Source organism: Muntiacus reevesi, chromosome 2, assembly GCF_963930625.1.
Source record: "Muntiacus reevesi chromosome 2, mMunRee1.1, whole genome shotgun sequence".
NCBI lineage: Eukaryota > Metazoa > Chordata > Mammalia > Artiodactyla > Cervidae > Muntiacus > Muntiacus reevesi.
In genome coordinates, this window is record NC_089250.1 from 161416028 (window position 1) to 161440314 (window position 24287).

A 24287-nucleotide genomic window follows, 5' to 3' on the forward strand; every position below is an offset into this window, starting at 1 on the left:
GTGGTTGTGTCTGGATTTGACTGGTAACTGCTGCAGCTTTATCCAGGCTAGTTCATTAGCTTGAGGATTGATCAATACGTGAAAGATGGTAGAACAAAAGAGCTGGTATTGGTAACTACTGAATAAAGAAGTTCCAGAACCATGCAACTTCCAGACTTCTGAGGTTCAGAACAGACTTCTGTCATGAGATTTGAGTCAGGGATTTGTTATTTGCAGCAAAGAAACATCTTGACACGTGCATATATTTGCATTTGAAATTTAAGTCAAAAGAAGGCTATAAACTATACCATATACACTGTTCTGCAACTATTTTCACATAGTAGCTGATGGCTATTATTCAACCAGTTCTCCATTGGTGGACCTTTAGGATATAGTTTCTGCTTGTTCTTCTAAAATTCCCTAGAGAACATCTTTTACACATTTTGAAATATGTATGTGCTTTATAGACTGAATTTTTAGAAATGATATGGCTGGATCAAACATTCAGTTCAGTTGCTCAGTTGTGTCCGACTCTTTGCGACCCCATAGATTGCAGCACGCCAGACATCCCTGTCCATCACCAACTCCCGGAGCTTGCTCAAACTCATGTACATCAAGTTGGTAATGCCATCCCTTTCATCCTCTGTTGTCCCCTTCTCCTTCTATCTTCAATCTTTCCCAGCATCAGGGTATTTTCCGATGAGTCAGTTCTTCACATCAGGTGGCCAGAGTATTGGAGCTTCAGCATCAGTCCTTCCAATCAATGTTCAGAGCTGATTTCCTTTACGATTGATTGGTTTGATCTCTTTGCAGTCCAAGGGATCACACATTAGATTAACTTTAGGTTGATACCCACCACTTAGTTGCTTGCAAAAAGATCATTCCAGCTTATACTCTCAGCAGCGAGAGCTGGTACCCATTTCTCCACATATTCACCATGCTGTCCATATGTAGTATTCAGTTTTTGCTTGTCTATAGATTAAAATTGGTTTTCTGTTTTAAAATTTACATATCATTATTAACAAAGTTGCAAATCTTATGTATATTGGCTATTTGTCTGTTTTCTCTTGTGAATATCTTCTGAATCCTTTACCTGTATTTTTCTTACTGAATTTATAGCACTCTATATTTTAATGGTTTTTGTGTTGCAGGTTTATTCTGCTAGGTGGTCCTCTGTTTTTCTTAATGTTTGCTTATACTGTCATTTGGTACACAGAGGTTTTAAATGTTCATATTGTCACATCTGTCCATCTTTTTCTTTATGCTCTCTGATTTTTATTATGCTTGGAAAGTCCTGTGACATCCTACAATTAGGGAAAAATCATGCCAACATTCTTCTTGCTTTTTTATAACTTGAAAAAATATTTAGATCATTAATGCATCTAGAATTTCTTTTATATATAATGAAGGGGCTAACTTAAGTCCCCCCCATGTAAATAGACAGTTATCCCATTATCATTTATAGTATGCCACTATAGTATATTACAGTATAGTAATATATAGTATCTACAGTATAGTCTGTGTATAGTATAGTTCATATTCTCTGTGAATGATATCATCATAGCTTAGATTCCTCTGTGTTCATAGGTCTGTCTTGGCCATCTGTCTTGTTCTGTTGAGTCGTTCATTTTTCTGCACTCATACCAGAGTTTTAATCACTAGATTTAACCTATGTTTTGCTCTTCAGTGAGACAAGTCTTTTATTGGTTTTCAAAAATTTTCCCATATTATTTACTTTTCCAGAAAAACTTTAGAATTAACTTGCCAAGTCTGTACAAAGATCCTGTTCGAATTTTGACTGGAGTTGTTGAGTGTGTAGATTAACCTGGGGAGCCCTGACATCTTTACAATATTGAATCTTGCCATCTGGCACCATGGTGTCTTTCTCCATTTACTCAGGTTTTCTTTTATGTGTTTCAGCAACGTTTCGTAGTGTCTAACATGTAGGTCTTGTATATTTCTTTAAAGATTATTCTAGAGATTTTAAATATCATAAAGGAACTTGTTTTCATTATCTAACAGGTTATTGCATGTATGTAATGTGTAAAACTATTTTTGCCATTGATGTAAATTCTCATAAACCTAAGTGTAACAAATGAAAATCTAATTTTATAGGGGAAAAAACTGATGCTTGAGTGGATTAATTTCTAAGTATGGGTACAAAATATTTCTAAAACATAACTCTAAATAAATTCAGTGAAAATCATGAGTCCCAGGTCTGATTAACTGAACTTTTTGTTTTTCCCCACTCTCACAGGTTATTATTAATTTGGTAGACCAGGCAGGAAGAGAGAAAATAATTGGTGATGCTTACCTGAAGCAAGTGTTGCTCTTTAACAACTCACACCTCACCTATGTTTCATTTGATTTCCATGAGCACTGGTAAGACGGCTTCCTGAAAAATTGCATAAATCTTAATTATATTGAATTGGTTCATAGTGCTTTTCAGGGTAACTGTATCCTTCTACTTTTCTGTTTATTCATTCTATTAATTTTTGAGAGTTTGATATTGAAACTCCAAATAAAAATCTTAATTTCTCTACTTAAAAGAATTGTAATGTATAGTAGAACTGTATGTAACTTTGTTCTGTATTTTCCAAGTCTCCTGTAAATGTGTTATCATACTTTCATAATTTAAAAAAAAGAAAGAGGAAAAAAAAAGGTGGCTTCCTGAGATGAGTTTTGATCAGGTTCGGCATGTGTAGTAGTTGCTGCCACAGAGACCTTAGTTTTTCTTCTCTTTTTTATTGGGGAGAAAATCTTGTTCTCATTGTTAGAAAGGAGAGGACGATCATTTCTTAGTTCCATTTTCATATTGGTTTTATTTTGCCTAAAAATTAATAAAAGTTAATTCTTCCTGAAATATTCAGTCTTTTTGTTCCAAAATGACTTCAAGACTTAGAATTCCTTTTTTCCTTTTATCCTTCACTTAATTAATGGAGCTTTATCTTTCTGCTTGAGTTTGAGCCTGGCAGAAGTAATAGCGTTCCCTTAGTTAAAACCCATCCTGCTGGCTTGTCTTCATACTCCGTTAGTAGTAATGCTCTCCCTTGGGATCAGTTCACTAGTTATCTGGAAAGCAACGATCATGTTGATGGTAGTTTTAACTTGTGTGTTTTCTGAAAGCACATTTCTTTTGTCATAAGCCTGGCTCTAGTTTTGGTTCATTTACCTAGGTATTGAAAACTTCGGTGGGGAAGGAAGCTTCCAGTGGCTGTGATGTGTTTCAGTGTATTCTTAAGCATATTTTCTGTCATAATGCAGATTACTTGTAAATATTTATATAATTTCCCATATAAAGTAGTATTAATCTCATAATTTTAATTTTTCTAAGCAATCTTAGATATCATATCTTAAGCTTAAAAAATATTCTTAAAGATGTTTTTATTTCTTTTGGCATGTATTTTAGCAGAGGAATGAAGTTTGAGAATGTCCAAACACTAACAGATGCCATTCATGACATTATTCTTGACATGAAGTGGTGTTGGTAGGTATTTCATAAGAAATCAGTTTGACAAACTCTTGGTCTGTCAAATCATATGTTCTTGCCTAGTACCAGTAAGCATTAAAATAATAGAAGGCTGGGAAAGAATTTTTGTTTTTCTTGTTTCACTTCCAGATTCCTACTCTCCTTTTGAAAAGTATTAGTTGTTAGGTATTGTTAGCTTTGAACAGGAAGGTGTCAGATGATTGGCAAAATGGAGCAAAGTGCTCTATGACTGTTATTTAATTCCTTCTAATGCTCTGTCCTCTACATTTCTTCTTGGTCCCTAACATGGGAAGGAAAGCTTAGAGGTATTTGGTCTCAGTTTTGAGACATTTAAAAACTGTTGGAGAGGAAGGAGGAGGAGGAGGGAGGAGTAGGAAGGAGAAATTGGCTCAAAGGACAGAAGAGAACATTTGATTAGATTTTAAGGCCACAGGTGGCCAGAGGAATTAGATGAGTGAGGCAAGCTTCACGATTCCACCCTAGGTGGTAGAGTGAATTAGTCTGTACAAGCTCATTTAGATGCATTTCTGCTTGAAGGAAAAAAGCAGGGAACAGGATGTTGTTTTAAAGTGCCTTCTGGTTTTAAATGTGTAGAAAAGCATAGCTGGGGTTTGTGTCAGCTCTGCCTAGTACTTGTATGACTCAGGAAAATCACTCTGCATCTTAGTTTTTTGTTTTTTTTCAAAATGAGGGTAATATCTTCCTTGTCAGGTTATTGTATAAATTAACAATAAAGTCTACAAAGGTCTCAGTAATGCCTGCCACATGATATTCCAAGCAAATAGATAACCAGTGTTGCTGTTGTTATCATTATACTGTAAAGAATTGTTGGTTTTGAAAACTTTTAAAGTATTTCCTATTGTAAAGTAATTCTATACTGTTTTTGAAAAGGGTTGATCAAGCTGGAGTAATATGTAAACAAGAAGGGATTTTTCGTGTTAATTGCATGGACTGCCTGGATCGCACCAATGTGGTCCAAGCGGCCATTGCACGAGTGGTCATGGAACAACAGGTAATTTGGAGCCCACTGGATTGTAAATATTCATTTCTGATTTTTTCACTTGTAAACAGTAGCTAAAATCTTCCTGCCATAGAACATTTACAGCATGCAACCATTCTTGTTGCTTTAAAACCTGGAAAGTACAACCTTTGCTAGAAATCAGTTGAATCAGGTGGTGTTTTCTTAAGTACTCATTTCAAAAACGTGAGGCTCAAAATTTAATAATGTAGTGGGTGGCACTGTGTAGTCATTTACTTTTTTCTCTCAGCTATACACCCTCTCGCCTGTTCTTGGGGCATGGGGTCTGCACACCACCTTTCTGCTCGACCACCTGCTTCCATGTCAGGCTCTGCCAGTAGGGGCTTTCAAAGAAGACTTGAGGCTGAAGGAGGAAAAGGGACAAGTTTGTTCACCTGTGTTATATTCCCATCATCAGCACCCTCTCTGGGGCTGTGAGTCCTTTGGCATCACAGAACCAGCCTCTTCCCTTTGTGCCCCAACCCTCCTGGTAGCAACTGTTTCCTGTAGTTATCATATCTCTTACCGCTGTGTCTCCTTTTAGATCTTTCATCCTTCCAACACCTGGGTAATGAATTCCCAAGGTTGATATTCCTAGCATGGTGTTTTGTTTTGTTTTCCTGATAGAGCCTTGTGACTATCCTTAGAGGAAGTCGTCTTCTGTTGCATTGAAGCAGCTAGGCTTTGGTGATCAAGCTCTGGCCCTACCACATACTAGATGTTGACCCCATGCAAAGAGCTCAACCTTTCCAGGCTTCTTTCCTTTCATCCATAAAACGAGGGCACTAACAGTATTGATTGCATAGACTTGTTATGAGGAATAAATGAGATCGTTTATTTTAGAAAGCTGTTAGCATATGGCACCAGACTTAACCTTTACTGAGCACTTACTGCTCTGCTACTATTAATATTGTTGTTGTTTCTATATGATTTTTTGATAGTTAGCTTCACTTCATAGCCAAATTTAAAAGAAAGGTACAATAGTATGAGTCTACACATTAAAAATAACACCAGAACAGTATGAATTTTTTATCCTATTTATTCAGAGGTAGCAGTTCATAAAGCTGTCTTTCAAGTGGTACTTTACTTTGAAAAAGTCTGAAAACGTTTCCTGAAGGGTCCTAAATTGTATATGCATATGCTTCCTTTCTCTGCAGTATATGTTTTATGCTATGGTTTCCTGGCTTATCTGCAGTTAATCTACCAATGTATTCATTTTAGCTGAAAAAATTAGGTGTGATGCCTCCAGAGCAGCCATTACCGGTGAAATGCAATCGGATTTATCAGATAATGTGGGCCAACAATGGTGACTCCATTAGCAGACAGTATGCTGGGACAGCTGCTCTGAAGGTAAGTATCTGTAGCCAGCATCTGTGCGTCATTCTGTGGGACACAGGGTGTGGTTTAAAACCAATTTGGTTTTTGAGGGAAAAGCATGTGGGTTTCAGGTGGTAGGTCTACATAGTTGACTCTGGAATGTTTGGGTAAGGCAGGGGTCACACTTCCAAATTCCTGCAGGTGCCAAGTCGTGTGACTTGAACTGGCCACTCATTAGCTTAAAGGGAGAGATGGGCGGTGTGTACCTGAGAGAGAGCATATGATGACTCAGGAAGGTGCTGTTCTGCTACTTCCTAATGGGGGTAGAGGCCCAGTGTTGCCAGAGCTCCCAGTTTTCAAGGGAGTTTGGAAACCTGGACTTTTGTATGTAATAGTTGGTTTCTAAAACTTTATACAGACAAAATAAAACATGTCTGTTGGTGGGATTTGGGTCCCTAGTATAATTTGCCTCCTCTAAATTTGAATCCCAACCCTGCCTCTTACTAGCTCTATGACTGTGGGCAAGTCACTTAAATTCTCTGTGTCTGTCTCTTCATTTATAAAATAGGAATAATTCTAGGCCTACTTCAAAAAAAGTGGTGTGGGATTATATGAGTTAATACATTAGAGCTTAGATCATTCCCTGACACACAGTAAAGGGTGAAGAAATGTTTTATTATCTTTTTGTGATTGTTTTACATAAAATCTTTTGAGGATCCTACCAAGCTGATCTTCACAGAATTTAATGTAAATGTAAATACAATCACTGGTCACTAAATACTCCCTCTGTTGGCAATAGGAAGTGGTTGAATTAGTTTAAATTAGGTTTATGGTTATTTTCCCTCAAGGTAAATAGTTTACCTCAAAACATTTGTTATAAAAAATTCTGAATAAAATCTTAAAGATTCCACCAGAAAACTGTTAGAACTAATAATTAATTCAGTGAAGTTGCAGGATACAGAATCAACCTATGAAAATCAGTTGTTTCTATACACTAATAGAGATTATCTAAAAAAGAAATAAAACAATCCCATTTATAATAGCATCAAAAACAATAAAATACTAAGGAATAAATTTAAACAAGAAGGTAAAGGATCTGTACACTAAAAACTAAGACATTGATAAAAGAAATTGAAAGCACAGATAAGTGAAAGATAGCCCAGGTTGATGGTTTAGAAAAATTAGTATTAAAATATTACCCAAAGCCATCTTCAGATTCAGTGTAATCTCTATCAAAATTCCATTGGCATTTTCTAATAGAATAGAAAAAACAGTCCTAAAATTGATTTGGAAACACATGAGACCCCTAACAGCCAAAGCAATCTTGAGAAAGAACAAAACTGGATGCATCCTACTTTTGATTTCAAACTATATTGCAAAGTTGTAGTAATCAACACAGTATGGTACTGGCATAAAAACAGGCACAAAGACCAATGGAACAGAACTGAGAGCCCAGAAATAAACCCACATGTGTACAGTCAACTAATAATTTGACATGGGAGCCAAGAATAGTCAATAGGGAAATGATGATCTCTTCACTAAGTGGTGTTGGGAAACTGAGATATTCACATGCAAAATAATTAAACTGGACACCATTCACAAAAATTGAATTGAAATAGGTTAAAGACGTAAATGTAAGACCTGAAACTTTACTCCTACAAGAAAACATAGGGAAACATTTCATGACATTGGCCTTGGCAATAATTTTTCTGACTGACATCAAAAGGAAGAAAAGTAAAAATAAACAAGTGGGACAACATCAAACAAAAAATGTTTTGCATAGCAAAATAAGTAATCAACAGAATGAAAAGACAACTCATGGAATGGGAGAAAACCATATGCAAACCATATGTCTGAGAAAGGGTTAATATCCAAAATATGTAAAGAAGTAATGTCACTCAATAGCAAAAAAACCCCAAAAAAACCAACTGATTTTAAAATGGGCAAAGGATTTGAACATTTTTCCAAAGAAGATATACAAATGGCCAGCAGGTACATAAAAAGATGCTCAGTGTCAGTAATCCTCAGGGAAATGCAAACAAAAACCACAGTGAGCTATCACCTGTTGGAATGGCTGTTATCTAAAAGGCAAGAGATAACAAGGTTGGCAGAAAAGCTCACCCTTGTACATTGTTGGTGGGAATGTGAATTGGCATAGCCATTATGGGAAATGGTAAGGAAGTTCCTCAAAAAATTAAAAATGGAAAATTAAAAATGGAACATATGATCCAGCAATCCTATTTTATAAATATATATCCAGAGCAAATGACATCAATATCTGGAAGAAATACCTGTACTCTTGTTCATTGTAGCACTATTCACAGTAGTCAAGATCTGGGAAGAACCTAAGCATCTGATGCCAAATAAATGGCTAAAGAAGATGTTGACAAGGGAAGCAGTCATACAAATTTATATATATATATAATGGAATATTCAGCCATAAAAGGAAGAAAGTCCTGGGATTTCTCTGGTGGTTCAGTGGTAGGGAGTCCACCTGCCAATGCAAAGCATACAAGTTTGATCCTGGTCCAAGAAGATCCCACATGCCAAGGAGGAACCAAGCCCGTTTGCCACAACTCCAGAACCCACTCTGTGAATCGCATCTACTGAAGCCCAGGTGCCTAGAGCCCATGCTCCACAACAAGAGAAGCCACTGCAATGGGAAGCCTGCACACAGCAATGTAGACCTAGCACAGCCAAAAATAAATAGTTTATTTATTTAAAAGAAGAAGGAGATCCTGACATTTTTAGCAACATGGATGAACCTTGAGGGTATTATGTTAAGTGAAAAAGTGAAATCAGGCAAACAGAAAGACAAGTAATGCATGATCTCTGAACTTCCCTGGTAGTCCAGTGGTTAAGAATCTGCCTGCCAGTCAATGCAGGGGACAAGGGTTCAATTCTTGGTCCAGGAAAATCCCACAGGCCATGAAGCAACTAAGCCTGTGTGCCTCAGCTACTGACGCTGGCCCCTAGAGCCCATGCTCTCCGACAAGAGAAGTCTGTGCACAGGAACTAAAGAAAGGCTGCGTGCAGCAACAAAGACGCAGCATAGCCAAAATAAAAAAAAATAATGCATGATCTCACTTATATGTGGAATTTTAAAAAGTCAGACTCACAGAAACACTGAGATTGATGGTTACCAGAGGATGGGGTAAATGGGGAGAGACTGGTCAGAGTACAAAATTTCACTTATAAGTTCTGGGGATCTAAAGTACAGCATGGTGACAATAATTAACAATACTATATACACACACAAAATATATTGTATACCTTAAACTTATGCAAGGGTACTTTTTAATTATACAAAGCTGGACAAAGAGGAATACTTTTTTCCTTTGATATTAAAATTCTTTGGATGCAGCATTCATGTCTCTCTTTTCCATAATAGATTCCTGTTGCTAAATTAATATTTTCTGTGGATGACCTAACCAACTGGCAACATGTTCTTCCTAAATTGTCACTTTTAGGACAGGGCCTATTTCTAAGATTGCATTGGATGGAAATAGTGGGGTTGGGATGGGGGAAGAAAGAGACTGTGCTTTCCCTACCTCTCTAGGGACTTGCTCTGACACCTTTGTTGTGAAAACCAAGAGAAACAAAACAATTAAATCTTCATTGGATCATTCTACAGGGATTGTAATGTGCAGCAAGGTATGGAAACCTGCTCTGTCTGTATTTACACTCAACCACATACACAGGTTAAATATTGTTGTAATAAGCTCTAGGGAACTGGCCACATTTTCTCACATCAGATATTTGTGTGTTTTGAATATCATACCTGTTGGAGGCTTGAAAATCTTTTTGTTTTATTATATATAAGTTTTGACCTATAAATTCTAGATATTCTACAGACTGCCAAGAATGGCTTTACCTTAAAGCACTATCTAATTGTGAAGGTGGATAACACCAATAGCGTGTTTAGTTGTTTGCCAGGCTTGGATCTGAGTCAAATACTACTAGATATTTTAATTACATTATTTGGAAATCGTAAAAGCCTGTAGAATTCCAGTCTTGAATCAAAAACCCACATTGACTTCAGGAACATTTTTGTGTTTGCATAAATTGTCAGAGTGACTTTTTTTCTTGACAGGGTGACTTTACAAGGACAGGAGAAAGGAAGTTAGCAGGAGTTATGAAAGATGGTGTTAACTCGGCAAATAGGTATTACCTGAATCGATTTAAGGATGCTTATAGGCAAGCTGTTATAGGTAAGGAACACAAAGGTCTTTCTTTAAAATTTGTTATACTTTCTGTGACTAACATTTTACAGTAACCAGTCTCATTAATATAATCCATATGTTTTATAATACACTTGTGTTTCTACATTGAACATCTTACCTGATAAATCAAATTTTTACAAGATTAGAATCTGACAAATTTTTTAGGCTGGAGCAGCAAAAGAAACTGCTCATTTCCATACATATTTGTCAATTTGTTATTCATGTAACAGAAGGCAAGGTTGTTGCTCCTGGATTATGGAATATAGTGCCCTAAAACCTCATCAAGTAAAAACTCCATATTCTGTTTTCCTATTACTCAAGCCTGAGAGATAAAACAAAATGATTTTCTTTTTTTGTCTAATGTTTATCATGTGTTCTTGCTTTGGACAAATACACTGTCCTTCCTTATAAGCATGATTTAACAGGTTTTTAGGATATCAGACTATCCTAACCAATTCTTATCATTATTTAAGAGAAAAAATGGAGGGTGGATTGCCCAGTGGAATTCATGCCACAGCATATTTTTTTTAATGTGACTTTAATTTCCATGAAAATATTACCTTTTAGGATTAAAGTATTCTATGGACTAGAACCAAACATAATAGCTTGTCATATGGTCTCTAGGAATATTTTTAAAATCCTAATTTTTTAACCTAATTATTTATTATATATGAAATAGTAGGGCCCACCCATAAGCAATTTAGGAATTTGAGAAGTCTGGTGTGATTAAGTTTGGTTCGTTTGCTCCAGATATGGTATGTACTGATAGGAAAATTGGATTTTAGCAGTTTTTTCAAGGAAAAATTGGTACATTTTTTTCTGTTGGTTGATCTAGCAATTCAGTTAGGTCACTGAGGACCCAGAGTTTGTTCCTCTCTCGTTTTGACCATCAATAATATCAGCTTCATCCTAACCCTGAAGTTAAATCTCTTCCAAGTTTGAGAGAGAAGGGCTAGTTAGTAGCAGTCTGGGCTCACTGCTTCTCCATAAAAGGCCAGTGGTTGGCAGTTCTCTTCGAAAAGCCTCTAGCCTTACTGTCCCAAACATGTGTAAGGAGTGGGATTACAATGATTTTGTCAATAAGCCTTGAGCTGCATCCTACACCAGGAAGAAGTTAACTTGTCTGTTCAGTTCCTTTGCTCATTTAAAAACTGGCTTATTTGTCTTTTTATTATTGAGTTGTAGGAATTCTTTTATTACTGATAATAATTAATAATAATTCTTTTATTATTGAGTTGTAGGGCTTTCCTAGTAGCTCAGTTGGTAAAGAATCTGCCTGCAATGCAGGAGACCTGGCTTCGATCCCTGGGTCAGGAAGATCCCCTGGAGAAGGAAATGGCAACCCACTCCAGTTTTCTTGCCTGGAGAATCACATGGACAGAGGAGCTTGACGGGCTACAGTCCCTGGGATTGCAAAGAGTCAAACATGACTGTGCAACTAACTTTCACTTTCAGGAATTCTTTATATATTCTTGGATACGTGTTCCTTATAGATGATTTTAAAATATTCACTCCTACTCTGTGGGTTGCCTTTTAACTTTTATGGCGTTTTCCTTTGAAACACAAAAGTTTCTAATTTTGATGGTGTCCAGTTTGTCTTTTTGTTGCTTGTGACTTTAGTTTCATATAATAAAAAAGAAAAAAAAAAAAAAAACAAGAAAAACCATGCCTAGTCCAAGGTCACAAAGATTTGTGCCTATTTTTTAAAATTAGAGTGTTATTGTTTTAGGTCTTGTATTCTCTTTTGCTTTTAAAAAATGTATTAGTAAACTAAGATGATGATAGATATCAACACTTTCTACTCTAGATTTGATGCAAGGCATTCCGGTGACAGAGGATCTTTATTCCATATTCACCAAGGAAAAAGAGCACGAAGCTCTGCAGAAGGAGAATCAGAGAAGCCACCAGGAGCTAATCAGCCAGCTCTTACAGAGCTACATGAAGCTGCTGCTGCCTGGCGACGAGAAGTTCCACGGCGGCTGGGCCCTCATTGACTGTGACCCCAGGTGAGCTGGCGCGGTGTCCTGGTGCCCAGTGTGCTTAAATTTCTGATGTTACGCTGTCCTAATGATTGCTAGCAGTCGTCCATAAAGCTGTGTGCATGGTTGCGAAGCGCATGGCAGTTCTCAAATACAGGGCTGGTACGAAGGCAAGCTGGCGAGGCACTCAACTCGGCTGTTAGAGGGGCACTAAAAAACTCAGGAATGAGGTAAGATATAATGTAATATCTGATTTGTTAAAAACCCAAATTGTGAAACTACAATTCAAAGCTTGTTTCATGGGTCCTCCCCTGCCCCCAAGCCCACCCATGCCCCAGAAGCTAGGTTTATTGTATTAATACACAGAGCTGAGTGCACCAGGAGGTTTAATGATGCTAATTACTTTGATGGGTTGTTAAGTGGGCCTGGTCTTTCATAAAATAAATAGGCCGACTAATACTCTACATTCTTTTTTAAACAGAAACCATCCAGTTTCAAGTGGTTCTTTAAAATATCAACTGAATGGCAGGATCTAAATTTATCCACCAGATTGCTTGCTTTCAGGCTAAAATCTAAAATGATCATTTTCAATATTATGAATCAGAAACACTTCAGAAAATTCTAAACCAAGCTTTGAGAGTAAAAGGCTCTATTTAGATTTTATCTTCTTTTACATTTCATATGTTTTTTAATAAAAGGGGCATAAAACAAGTTTGCAAGAACAATAGAATGCAAGGGAGTATTTACATATATGATAATGAATAAAAAATGATACTGATCATAGGTTCATACGGAGTCCTTCCATGACTTCAAGTTCATGGATTATTTCACTTTGATAGTACTGAATGTACGGATGCAATTTTTGGACTCTTAAGAGGTGAGGTATTCTGCCCATTTGAATTTCCAAAGTTAATTATATGTCTCCATCTTCTTTGTTGTTGTTGTCTGATATTTATTAGGCTGCCTTGGGTCTTTTTTTTTTTTTTTTTTTTTTTTTTGCCTTTTTTTTTTTTTTTTTCTTTGCCTTTTTTTTTTTGCCTTGGGTCTTAGTTGCCACATGGGTTCTTCGTTGTGTCACATGGGAGCTTTTGTTAAAGTAGCCCTCGGACTCTCCAGTTGTAGAGCGAGGGCTCAGTAGTTACGACGCGAAGGCTCAGTTGCCCGACCGGGGATCCAACCCGTATTCTCCACAGTGCAGGCGGATTTGTAACCACTAGACCACCAGGGAAGTCCCTATATCACCATCTTGATTAGACAGTTCTTTAAGAACCGTCCTTCTTATGAGAGATACTTTGTGGTTATCATCCTTCCTATTACTGCTAAAATTTATTTAAATTTGCTACTGGTATTTATCATTTGCAAGGCTTAAAGGTTTTCTGGATGGTGGATAGTTTTCCCTTTCTCTTGAAGGGAGATGTTTGGAAATCTGCCATTGGTCTATCTGAAGTTGCTAGAGAGCCTTTGTATAGTCTATCTACTGAGTCAGAGATGTGGACTCAGAACAGGTGGCCCCTGGTTGAGGACAGCAAGAGTAACTGTGGGAGTGGCTTTTCAGGCTCAGATCCTGGACAGCCTGTGGTGGCCTCAGTCCCTCAGGCTTGGGGCTGCAGCAGTTTGCACCTGTCTGCCTCCAGCTGCATGTATAGTTTTTAAAAATGTGTGTGTGTGTGTGTGTGTGTGTGTATGTGTGAAGTTGCTTCAGTCGTGTCTGACTCTTTGTGAGCCTGTGAACTGTAGCCTGCCAGGCTCCTCTCTCCGTGGGATTCTCCAGGCAAGAGTACTAGAGTGGCTTGCCATGCCCTCCTCCAGGATCTTCCCAATCCAGGGATCGAACTCGTGTCTCTTGTGTCTCCTGCATTGGCAGGGAGGTTCTTGACCACTGCTGCCACCCAGGAAGCCCCAAAATACCTTTATTGAGATGTACTTCATATAGCATACATTTCATCCATTTTAGGTATATAATTGGGTGGTTTTTAGAATATGCTCAGAATTGTAAGACCATCATTTTGGTCAGTTTTAGAAATTTTTATCACCACAAAGAGAATCCTTGTACTCTATCCCCACTCTCATCCCCTAAGCAACCACTAATCTACTACTTTTCTCTCTCCAGATATGTGAATTCTGGACACTTCATATAAACGGAATCATGTACTATGTGGCCTTTGTGACTGGCTTCATTCACTTAGCGTAATGGTTCATGGTTCATGGGTGTTGTGCCATGTAGCAGAACTTCCTTCCTTTTCATGGCTGAATAGTATTTCATTGTATGGATAGACCATGTTTGTCTTTACTCTTCTTTTGGGCATTTATGTTTTCACCTTCTGGCTCTTCTGTTGCAAACAGTGATGCTGTGAATACTTAGAGACAAGTTTTTGTTTGAACACCTGTTTTTCTTTGGAGTGTACACGGAGGAGGGGAGATTGTCAGGCTGCTATGCTTAACTTTTAAGAAACCACCAAACTACTTTCTTTGCTGGCTGCACCATTTTACATTTCCACGAGTAATGTGGGAGGGTTCCAGTTTTTCCATATCCTCACCCACACTTTTTTTTCCTTTTCCCCCCATGTTTTTTATTGTAGTCATCCTAGTGGATGTGAAGTACTGTCACATTGCGTTTTGATTTGCATTTCCCTCATGATAAATGATGTTGAAAATTTTTTCTTGGGTTTCTTGGATATTTGTATGTCTTCCTCAGAAAAATGTCTGTTCAAGTCCTTTGCTCATTTAAAAAACTGGGTTTCTTTTTTTGTTGTTGAGTTGGGCCACATGTTTTTGTCAAAAAAGCTTCACTGAAACGGAGCTGGGATTAGGATGAGACAAGGGAGACAGGGTTGGACAGGTTGCAGAGTTGGATCTTATCTTTATTTGAAATGTTGGATTTTTTTTCCATTTATTTTTATTAGTTGGAGGCTAATTACTTTACAATATTGTAGTGGGTTTTGTCATACATCGACATGAATCAGCCATGGATTTACATGTATTCCCCATCCCCATTTACATGGATCCCCCCTCCCACCTCCCTCTCTACCCGATCCCTCTGGGTCTTCCCAGTGCACCAGGCCTGAGCACTTGTCTCATGCATATGTTGGATGTTTTGTTTATCATGGTATGTTTGCATTAATTTTGATTTTTTGAAAATACTGCATTAAAAACTTTCGTTGATGTCAGGGTTTTTTTGGCACCCCCATAAATTTTGCGCCAGAAACCAGTGCCTCACTGACTTCACTGCAGTTATGGTCCTGTTTAATTTTAAACATACGGCAGAAAAACAGTTACGGGGAACTGTTTATAAATGCTCAGTCCTGCCCAGGCAGCAAGAATGGCTGCCCTTCCCTTTTCCTTGCTCTCCCAGGGCTTCAGCTGGAACTGTCCAGCCACCTGGAGCCCACCCTCGGGCCTTTTTATGTTAAACCCCCGAGCACAGCTCAGTTAATTCCCCGCAGACAGCTGCTGGCGTACACAGATTAGACCTCATGGGTCGTCCCGCACCCTTTCCCGTCCACGCGGCCGCCGCTGCCGCGGGGAGAGCTGACTGAGGTGACAGCCTGTAAGCGCCGGGTGGTGCACTTGTGGCTGGAGGAGGAATCGTTAATGTGACAGGAAATTGGGGAACCGTCCAAGTGCCCTTCAGCATCTGCACAAAGCCCACTCTTAATTTTGTCCAACTCGGACTCGCATTTTCTTACACTGAGAGCAGCTGACTCCTGGTACCCGTGTTAGCGGACTCACGAGGCGCGCGGCAACCTGCTTTCAGGCGCACGGCAGTGCGGCGAGGTGCTTAGTCACGGTGCCGCAGACTCCCGCCAGTGGCCCTCCCCGGACCCGGGCCGGGGCCAGAGCCCACCTCCGCTTCCCTCCGGGATGGCTGGGGCCGCGCCCTCCTCCGGACGTGGGCGGTGCTGGACGTGCTGCGCCTGCGCACTGGGCGCACACCGCGGCGAGCGTGGGCGGCGGAAGTGCACCGTGTTTGGGGCGGGACTTGGCGCGGCCGCGCTGCAGTTGCCGCAGTGGCTGCAGGCGTGAGGTCTGGCGTAGGTTTCTCTGGCTGAGCTTCGACTGCTTGACGGACGGACTGACGGACTGACTGACCGACCGACCGACCGACCGACCAGATGCCGCGCTCCCACCGGCCTCCAACCGCTCAGCGGCAGGCGAACGCCACAGGCAATGCTGCCGGCAACGCTGCCGAGCCCAAGCCCGAAGGCGGCAGCCTGGCGACCACTTTCAAGATTTTTCTTCTTTTTGCAGGACTGATGGTTAAAGTTCCTGTGGGGTTGTATTTTTCCTGCAAATTGCTGCTCTTCCAAAGCCTCCTGTTAATGTCCCCTGATGACAGTGGCTTTTACGCGACCATTGTCGCGGTGGTGGGGCTGCATGTGGTGCTGGCGGTGTTTGTGTTCATCGTGTGGAAGGAGGGCATGCCTGACTGGCGGGAAGAGAAAAACGAGTAGCGTAGCCCTTCCCTCCGAGCTGCAGGCGAGGGGCGGGGGAGCACCGAAAGGGGTTTTCTTTCATCTGTGTTTAAAAAAAAAAAAGTGGGGGTTAGGTTTTATTTCTCTTTAAGTGGGGCAGAGGGTGGTGGGGAGGGAAATTAAGTATTTACTGCAGCTTATACTTAAGTAAAAATGCGGGTGGGGGGAGGGCTGACTTCTTTCTCGATTGCCTGTGACGTGCCAAGTGCTTTTCTTTCTAGACGTAATGCTTTTGACTGAGATCATGTTTGACCAGTGTAAATATTCGTGTCCAAATAGACGCTGTGATAAAGTAGCACTACTTAGTAGGTGTAGAGATTTTTTTCATAGTAAACTACGTGTCGTGACGAAATTTTTATGGCTTGGCTCAAGCGACGGTTCTAAGAGTGCAGGTAAGCAGCAGTGCGCGAAACTGAGTTGTGCGTCTGCGTTACTCTCGGTGAGGCTGCCAAGATCGTGGAATAGATGGCTTTCTCTTGCCGGTTGCTTGGTTGGTTAAGTTGTTGCTCGTATTTTGGATCAATCTGTGTACTAATTGGGTTCTGACTTATTCAATCTAATTAGTTGTATTTGGGGGGCTTATTTTTGGCGAAAATTGAGGTCAGTTATTTTAGATTAAGATTGTTCCAGTTATGGTGCAACAAGATGCCCCTGATGTAAAATACTGCGATTTAAGGTCTTGGTGAAATTTTCTCTGCAGTACCTGTTAAACAATGACCTCATTCTTAGGCAGATTATGTACCTAACTTTAAATTCCATCTACTAGCCATTTTTCCCCCTATTGTTTTCCAGTAGCATTTGGTCAGTTTTTGCAAATAGCTATGAAATTCTAAGGTATTTCTATTCTAAGATAGAAATATCTACTTAAGCAGTGGAATTTTGAGAACCAATATAAGTGTGCAGATTAATTTTCATCTTTTGATTGGAAAGCTGTTTTAATAGTAGATGAATATTTGATTAAAAGGTTGAGTTCAGATTCTGCCCATGTTACCTGTTGAGTATTTGTGGATTTCATATATTGATCTTTTTTTAAAAAATTAGTATTTGGTCTAATGGTTCATCAGTACTGTTTCTAACCCTTATTCTGATATTTGACTTTAGAGTGGAGATAAAATAGAGCAAAGTGGACTTAGAATAAAGAAATGTTTACTCATTATCTAAAGGCTGTGTAAATTAATCTGTAGTTAAAAAAAAAGCAAAATAGTTTGGGCTTGGTTCTATTTTGCACATAAATGTATTTACGTAAAAGTCTTTCAAAGGATACATTCTGCATGAGTGTAAACATAAGGTAAATGTGCAGTGTAACTTGAAGATTAGGTCATGTGAGATGATCTAGATAATTTCTCTTTTCTCAGCCTGATATTTTCCTTTCTTTACAATCCTTACCCCCTCCACCATCATGCAATTCCCCCTCCTCCCCACATACTATTATCCTTTTTTCCTGAACCCTCCCTTCTCCTTGGCTACTCCTCAGCTCCAGTCCTTCCCTCCACCTACCCCACCTTCCTAAACTGTGTTCCTGGTTTGGTTTGGTTTTTTTAATTTCCAAGTGGATAGACTGTGTACATTTAACTTCAGAAGCAGGACTCGTTGATTACTTGATTTTTCCCCCGACCCTAGCCCCCACCAATCTTTTATCATAAGGGGATCTGCTATAGAAAAAATGTAGATGAAAATGAAAGTATTTAATTGCTTGTGTCATGTTTGTTTAGCCTCATTGATGCTACTCACAGAGATGTGGATGTGCTGTTACTGCTTTCTAACTCGGCATACTACGTGGCCTAGTAAGTTGCTTATTGATTTAAAGCTTTTACTCTCTTTTAATGTGAGTAAATATCCTTTTTAGATTTTGTAACACAAAAAATTAAGAATCTAGTTTTGCTATATATTTTAAGAAATTTCACTGAACCCCTTTATCTTACATAATTGTTACATCACTCTGACTTTTATCAATTTGAAAATGTGGTTTTAGTTATTTATAGTCAGTGTATTTTTATAATAGTGTTGAGTATTTGATAGTATCTCCTACAGATCTCAAGTTCTGATGTATTCTACATATTTTTACTGTAATTGACCGTATACCATGACTTTTTATTATGATACCATAGTTAAGTGTTTCCCCATTGTTAGGCATTAAAATACTTTTATATTTTTTGCTATGATGAATGAGACAGCTGTGTGCAGATAATTGTGTATGTGTACACATGCACTTCTCTGATTCTAAGGATATGATGAATTATGACTTTATATGCCTTAGAAATGACACCCAGTTAACAATGCCACTAGCAGAAATACAAGTACTTCGTCACAGCCTTAACCAGAATTATTTTTTTCAAATACATAGTCACTTTCTTTTTGGTCTGGTATGAACTGTCATTTTTCAGTCCTTGGCCCAGGTGCCTATTGGCATTGATCGTTTTCTATTTGGGATATCAGATTTGTCTGCCAAATCAGGAATACACAGCTTCAGTATGTGTTTTGCTTTCCTTTTAGGTTAAGTTTTAGGCTTGTTGGTTTTAGTTTTTGTAAGAGCTTTTGTAAAACTGAATTTAATTTTGCTTTGTAATTGATTTCTTTTAGTGTAAGATCTATACACTGATTTTCATTTAGCTATTGAACTATATATATGTGTGTGTGTGTATATAACACTTCATCTAGTTTTTAAAATATTTAACTCTTTACCTCAGAATGTATTGTGTTGTGGAAGACTTTACCTGCATAATGGTTGTTGCTATTATGCCTCAGCTGACCAGCCAAATGTGCTTTTGATTTTAATCCTCTTCTTATTCCCTTTCCCTTTGTCTAGTTATGATGATGAAGTTGACAAAGTAAACCAGTATCAACGGCTAAGTCTAGAAGACCTGGAAAAAATAGAAATAGGTAAATTTTTAAGACATTAACCAGGTCATAAAAAGCAAATACTGTTTCTTCCAAGAGTGGGTTGTTACTTAAGCAACTGGTATAACATCTTATTGGAATCAGAAAGCAGTGGTCTAAGTAGTCCATTTCTTAAGATTCCCTTCTATATTTTAGAGATGAGTGGTGGATATAGTCTAATAATAATTGTTTCTTTCATTACTCGTCCTGTGAAGATCAAGCCTGGGGTCTAGAAAGTTTAAATATTTGAGACTGAAGAATTTTTATTTATCGTCTTATTAGACCAAGTCATCATGATAAGTGTGTGTGCTTATTCAGATGAATAAAAGTGCTAAATGATTGATGACTCAATCATCAATGTTTTAAAGATCAGTATTTTGAAGTATTTTGGATAATATCAAAAATATCAGTATTTTGAAGATACAGAAGAGAGTGAATGTTACATGAAAGATTAACATATATTCATTTGGGTCTTTAGGTCCTGAACCCACTCTTTTTGGTAAGCCAAAGTTCTCCTGCATGCGATTGCACTACAGATATAAAGAAGCAAGTGGCTATTTCCACACACTGAGAGCTGTAATGCGCAACCCAGAAGAGGATGGAAAAGGTAATAGAGGTGAAAGTATTCAGTTCTAACTTACCTGCTTTTATAAGCCCACGTGGAACTGGGGACTGTACGTACTATTATACAAGTGAGTGATCAGGAGAAATACCTTTGTGATTGAGATCTTGAAATAGCAGCTTTGTTCCCAGCAGTGCAGGGACACTGAATCGATGAGAGAGTCTGGGCAAGGGACTCTGTTGTGGGAACTCTCAGTGTGTTTGGCCGTTTGAGTGTGATGGCTTTTCCTGCCACATCTGCCTCCTGGATAATAGTCAGGGACAGCGCCTGTCTTGTTCGTGCCCCTTGTCTCGGTGTCTGGCACAGTGTTTGGACAGATGAGAGTTCCCGAATAAACTTTTAATTCCAATTGATTTGGTTCCTTTGTTGTTCATTTAGTTTTCTGTTAACATTTTAGAACATTTTGAATTAGTGAGGGGAGTGAAGAACAAGTAGTATATTTTTGTAAGTTATAACAAACTATTATTAGAAGATTAAAAATTCCATTTAGAGTTCTAGTTAGAACTGCTAGTTTTTAAATGTTTTTGATAAAGTGGCAAGCAATTACATTTGGGTTTCAGATACCCTTCAGTGCATTGCGGAGATGCTGCAGATCACCAAGCAAGCCATGGGATTAGATGTACCTATAATAGAGAAAAAGCTTGAGAGGTAAGTATACCACTTTGCACAGAAGTGTCTTTTATTCTCCAGAGAAAATTAGTTTTACTTCTTTTAAAGTATCTGCAAAAAGGAGGGAAATCACATTATGATATTGTGTTGATTAATTTAGAGGGGGAAGGATCATATTTTTGTGGATCAAAAAGTAATAATTTTGTTTAAATTATGGTCAAAAGTGATATATGTTTTAAAACTCCTGAGCATTCAAATTTAAATAACGTTTTAGAGAGAATAACCAGCCAATATGTTTTAAACACTAGGTTTTTTAATTTGGGGAAAGAAAGCATATAAACAAATTATTTTACATTTTAAATTTGTGGGTTTTCCATCTAATGAGGTTTTAAGGTCCAAATTTCACTAGAAAGAACAATCTGGTCATCTAAAGAAAAATTGTTGAGTCTTCTGTTAGAAATAATTATTTCAGTAGCTTTTTTATTTTATTTATTTCATTTATTTTTATTAGTTGGAGGCTAATTACTTTACAGTATTGAAGTGGGTTTTGTCATACATTGACATGAATCAGCCATGGAGTTACATGTATTCCCCATCCCGATCCTCCCTCCCTCTTCAGTAGCTTTTTAAAAAAGCAGTAGTGTATTCAATAACTCTTTAACATGATTTTTATGAAATATTCTCATGACCAGTGATCCTGTATGACCTGTGTATTGAGATGTGTGGTAAATAGGACTGCCTTTTTTTCTCATTTTTTGCAGCCAGGAGGGCTGGCTAAGGAGAAAACACTAAGTTATTTATGTTAAATGTCCCAAGTCTTCTCAAATTCAGATAACCCACGGGAAACAAGGAAATGGAGCTCCTTCCCCTCCCTTCTCTGCCTGAATTCAAGCAAAGTGCAATGTGTGTAGACCGGCTTTAGTTAAAATGCTGTAAATATCCATTTATAGTCAGTCCTTTGCTGGTGGTTTAGATCGTGGATGTGGTGGATCTATGCTCCCCCAAATTGTAGTTGAGTCACCACATATGGCTGTTTCGAAATGTGATTAGTTCAAATTTTGGGTGTGAGGTTTTTGGGGAAACAAATTCTCAGAATAATGCAAAAACAGGTGGAGGCTACCGTTAGGCTTCCCTGCCTCCTCCTCTGCTTCCCCTCCTCTCTGAATGCCAGGGAGAACAGTTGAAGGAAGCATGCCATCACAAATGAGGATCAGTTGTAAAGACAGAATGTCTGGTCCAAGAGAACTCAACATAACTCATCCAGTTACTGTGAAGAGCTTCAAGAGGTGGGATGAAGATACTGTGGAGGTGGTGTTCCTCCAGGGTGGTTCTTCAGTACCCCACGTGGCCTGCTTGAGAAAGACAGCTCAAGCTGGAGATGTCAGTGGCCTGCTTGCTTGGACCTGGGGTTAAGGTCACATAGCATGTCACCTGTTCCCTCTCAGTGCCTGCGGATGGCTCATCAGTGTCACTTAACAAAGGCTTCTGCTGCCCTGTTATAAAATGCTCTTCCTTGGCTGTTTCAGACTTCAGTTTGAGAAAGATGAAGATACCTAATTAATCATCTCTTAATACTAATTATGTGTTGAAATGACAAATAAAATTGTATATAGCCCACATTTGTATTGGACATTAATGCTCTAGCATCAAGTCCAAGGAGTTATCTAGTTTATCATTTAGCAGTATGCTACTTTTAAGGAATTGAGACCAACTTGAGTTTTCACTTACATTAATAATTGGAACTGCCATATTGGATTCCATAGGAAATTAACTTTTTTCTTTTCTAATCTGTAGGAAGAGCAGTAAACCTCATGAAGACATCATTGGCATCAGATCTCAAAACCAAGGCTCTTTGGCCCAGGGAAAAAAATTTTTAATGAGCAAATTTTCATCTCTAAATCAAAAAGTGAAACAGACCAAATCCAATGTAAACATTGGCAGTCTACGAAAGCTAGGAAACTTCACAAAACCTGAAATGAAAGTTAACTTTCTAAAACCAAACTTAAAAGTAAATCTTTGGAAATCAGATAGTAGTCTTGAAACCATGGAAAACACAAGTGTGATGGATAATAAAGCCCAGGCAGAGTCAGAAGGGGAAATGTCTTCAGATAATGACTCATATCACTCTGATGAATTCCTTACAAATTCCAAGTCTGATGAAGACAGGCAGCTAACTAACTCTTTAGAGAATGTAGGGCCAGTAGACTATGTTCTTCCTAGTTGTGGTATTATTGCTTCAGCACCTCGATTAGGCAGTCGATCCCAGTCTATTAGCAGCACTGATATCAGTATTCATGTTCCTTCAGAGGTTACTATTGCTCATGACAATGGGCTTGGAAAAGGCCATGAGTCTTCTTTGAAGAAGAGTCCTTCTGCTGACAACATACACACATTGACTGGCTTTGCCAAGCCTGTGGATATTTACTGCCACAGATTCGTTCAAGATGCACAAAACAAAATGACCCAGCCATCTGAAACCAGCTCTGTTTCTCAGCAAGCTAGTGAGGAAGGAAATCAAATGACCAATCAAGTTTCTAGCGAAGAAACTCCGTTTGAATCGACGGAACAGCTACCTTCTCGACCTTCTCAATTAGACGTGTCTTTTTCTGCAGCAGGCCCACAGTTTTTGTCAGTTGAAGCAGTGCATTCAGTTGTATCTCAAAAGACCCCCGGCTCTGAATCTGGCACGCTTGAACTTGAGAGAGGGCTTCATGTAACTCCTTCTCCTTCAGAGAGCTGTAGCAGCAGAGCAGTCTCTCCTTTTGCAAAGATTCGAAGTTCTATGGTCCAGGTTGCTAACATTACGCAGGCTGGGTTAACCCAGGGGATAAACTTTGCAGTGGCAAAGGTTCAGAAGAGCCCTGCAGATCCTGAAGTAGTTAATGAAGTCCAGCAAAATGAACTTAAAAATATGTTTACACAATGCCAGACACGAATAATTCAGATTTAGTTTTTAGTCACACATAATCCTGTGACTTTTATTTAACCCCCTCAAAAAAAGAGGTGTCACAGAGCGTGTACTATATATGAATCTTGGGATCACAAATTCTGTTAGTTTGGAAAGGTTTTACAAGACTGAACCTGAACAGATTTCCAAATTTGAGAGCTAGGACAGTGGAAGCGCATCATCCTAGAATAGGACCTAAGTAGCTTATACACTACAGGGCAGTTTGTCTCTTCATAAGTAATTCAGGAATAGATTACTTTGGGACATAATAATATGAAACCTTTTGGAGTGGGGTGGGTGGGTAGAATGTATGAAGTAGACTCAAAGGGTGGACGTGGATCCTTTTAGATGAGTAGCATTGTTCATAATTGTTACTGTTCTGTCAGCTCATTTCTGTGTGTTAACCGCTACAAGGTAAATTCTTAGTTTAGTGACTCTTAAGTGTTACTAGTATGGAGAAGCATTTTAATGTTAAAAACTATTGGTTTAATTTTTGATGACTTAACCATTCCCTATAGAGTTAGGGCTAATGGCACTGGAGTCAAGGAATGTATGCCCGTTTGATCCTAATTTCCCCCACATTCTACTTAAGTAAATTTAAAATATTCCTACCTTGTACACCCCAAAGTCTAAGAGCATTAAGACCTGTCTGCCATGAAACCTGAGATATCAGATGTGAATACCAGCACCTGTTAATTTTGTTCTCTCTTCAGAAATGCTAAAAATATACACATTGGATACTAGTAAAGCTTGA

The 24287-nt window shown here is 38.6% G+C and overlaps 1 protein-coding gene across 3 annotated transcripts in view; it reads left to right on the forward strand.

The window, feature by feature from the left end:
- Positions 1 to 23801, forward strand: part of INPP5F (inositol polyphosphate-5-phosphatase F) — a 91028-nt gene extending 67227 nt beyond the window's left edge. For 2 of the 3 annotated variants that reach the window (XM_065923439.1, XM_065923441.1), the window contains 11 exons: positions 2237 to 2361; positions 3389 to 3466; positions 4361 to 4481; positions 5709 to 5837; positions 9898 to 10015; positions 11835 to 12033; positions 18191 to 18262; positions 19285 to 19358; positions 19834 to 19962; positions 20538 to 20625; positions 22381 to 23801. In XM_065923439.1, coding sequence (XP_065779511.1) covers positions 2237 to 2361; positions 3389 to 3466; positions 4361 to 4481; positions 5709 to 5837; positions 9898 to 10015; positions 11835 to 12033; positions 18191 to 18262; positions 19285 to 19358; positions 19834 to 19962; positions 20538 to 20625; positions 22381 to 23536 — 2289 coding nt within the window. In that variant the 3' untranslated portion in view covers positions 23537 to 23801. The remainder of the gene's footprint in view (positions 1 to 2236; positions 2362 to 3388; positions 3467 to 4360; positions 4482 to 5708; positions 5838 to 9897; positions 10016 to 11834; positions 12034 to 18190; positions 18263 to 19284; positions 19359 to 19833; positions 19963 to 20537; positions 20626 to 22380) is intronic. The other variant, XM_065923440.1, reaches the window with a different exon arrangement.
- The last annotated feature ends 486 nt before the right edge of the window (positions 23802 to 24287 follow it).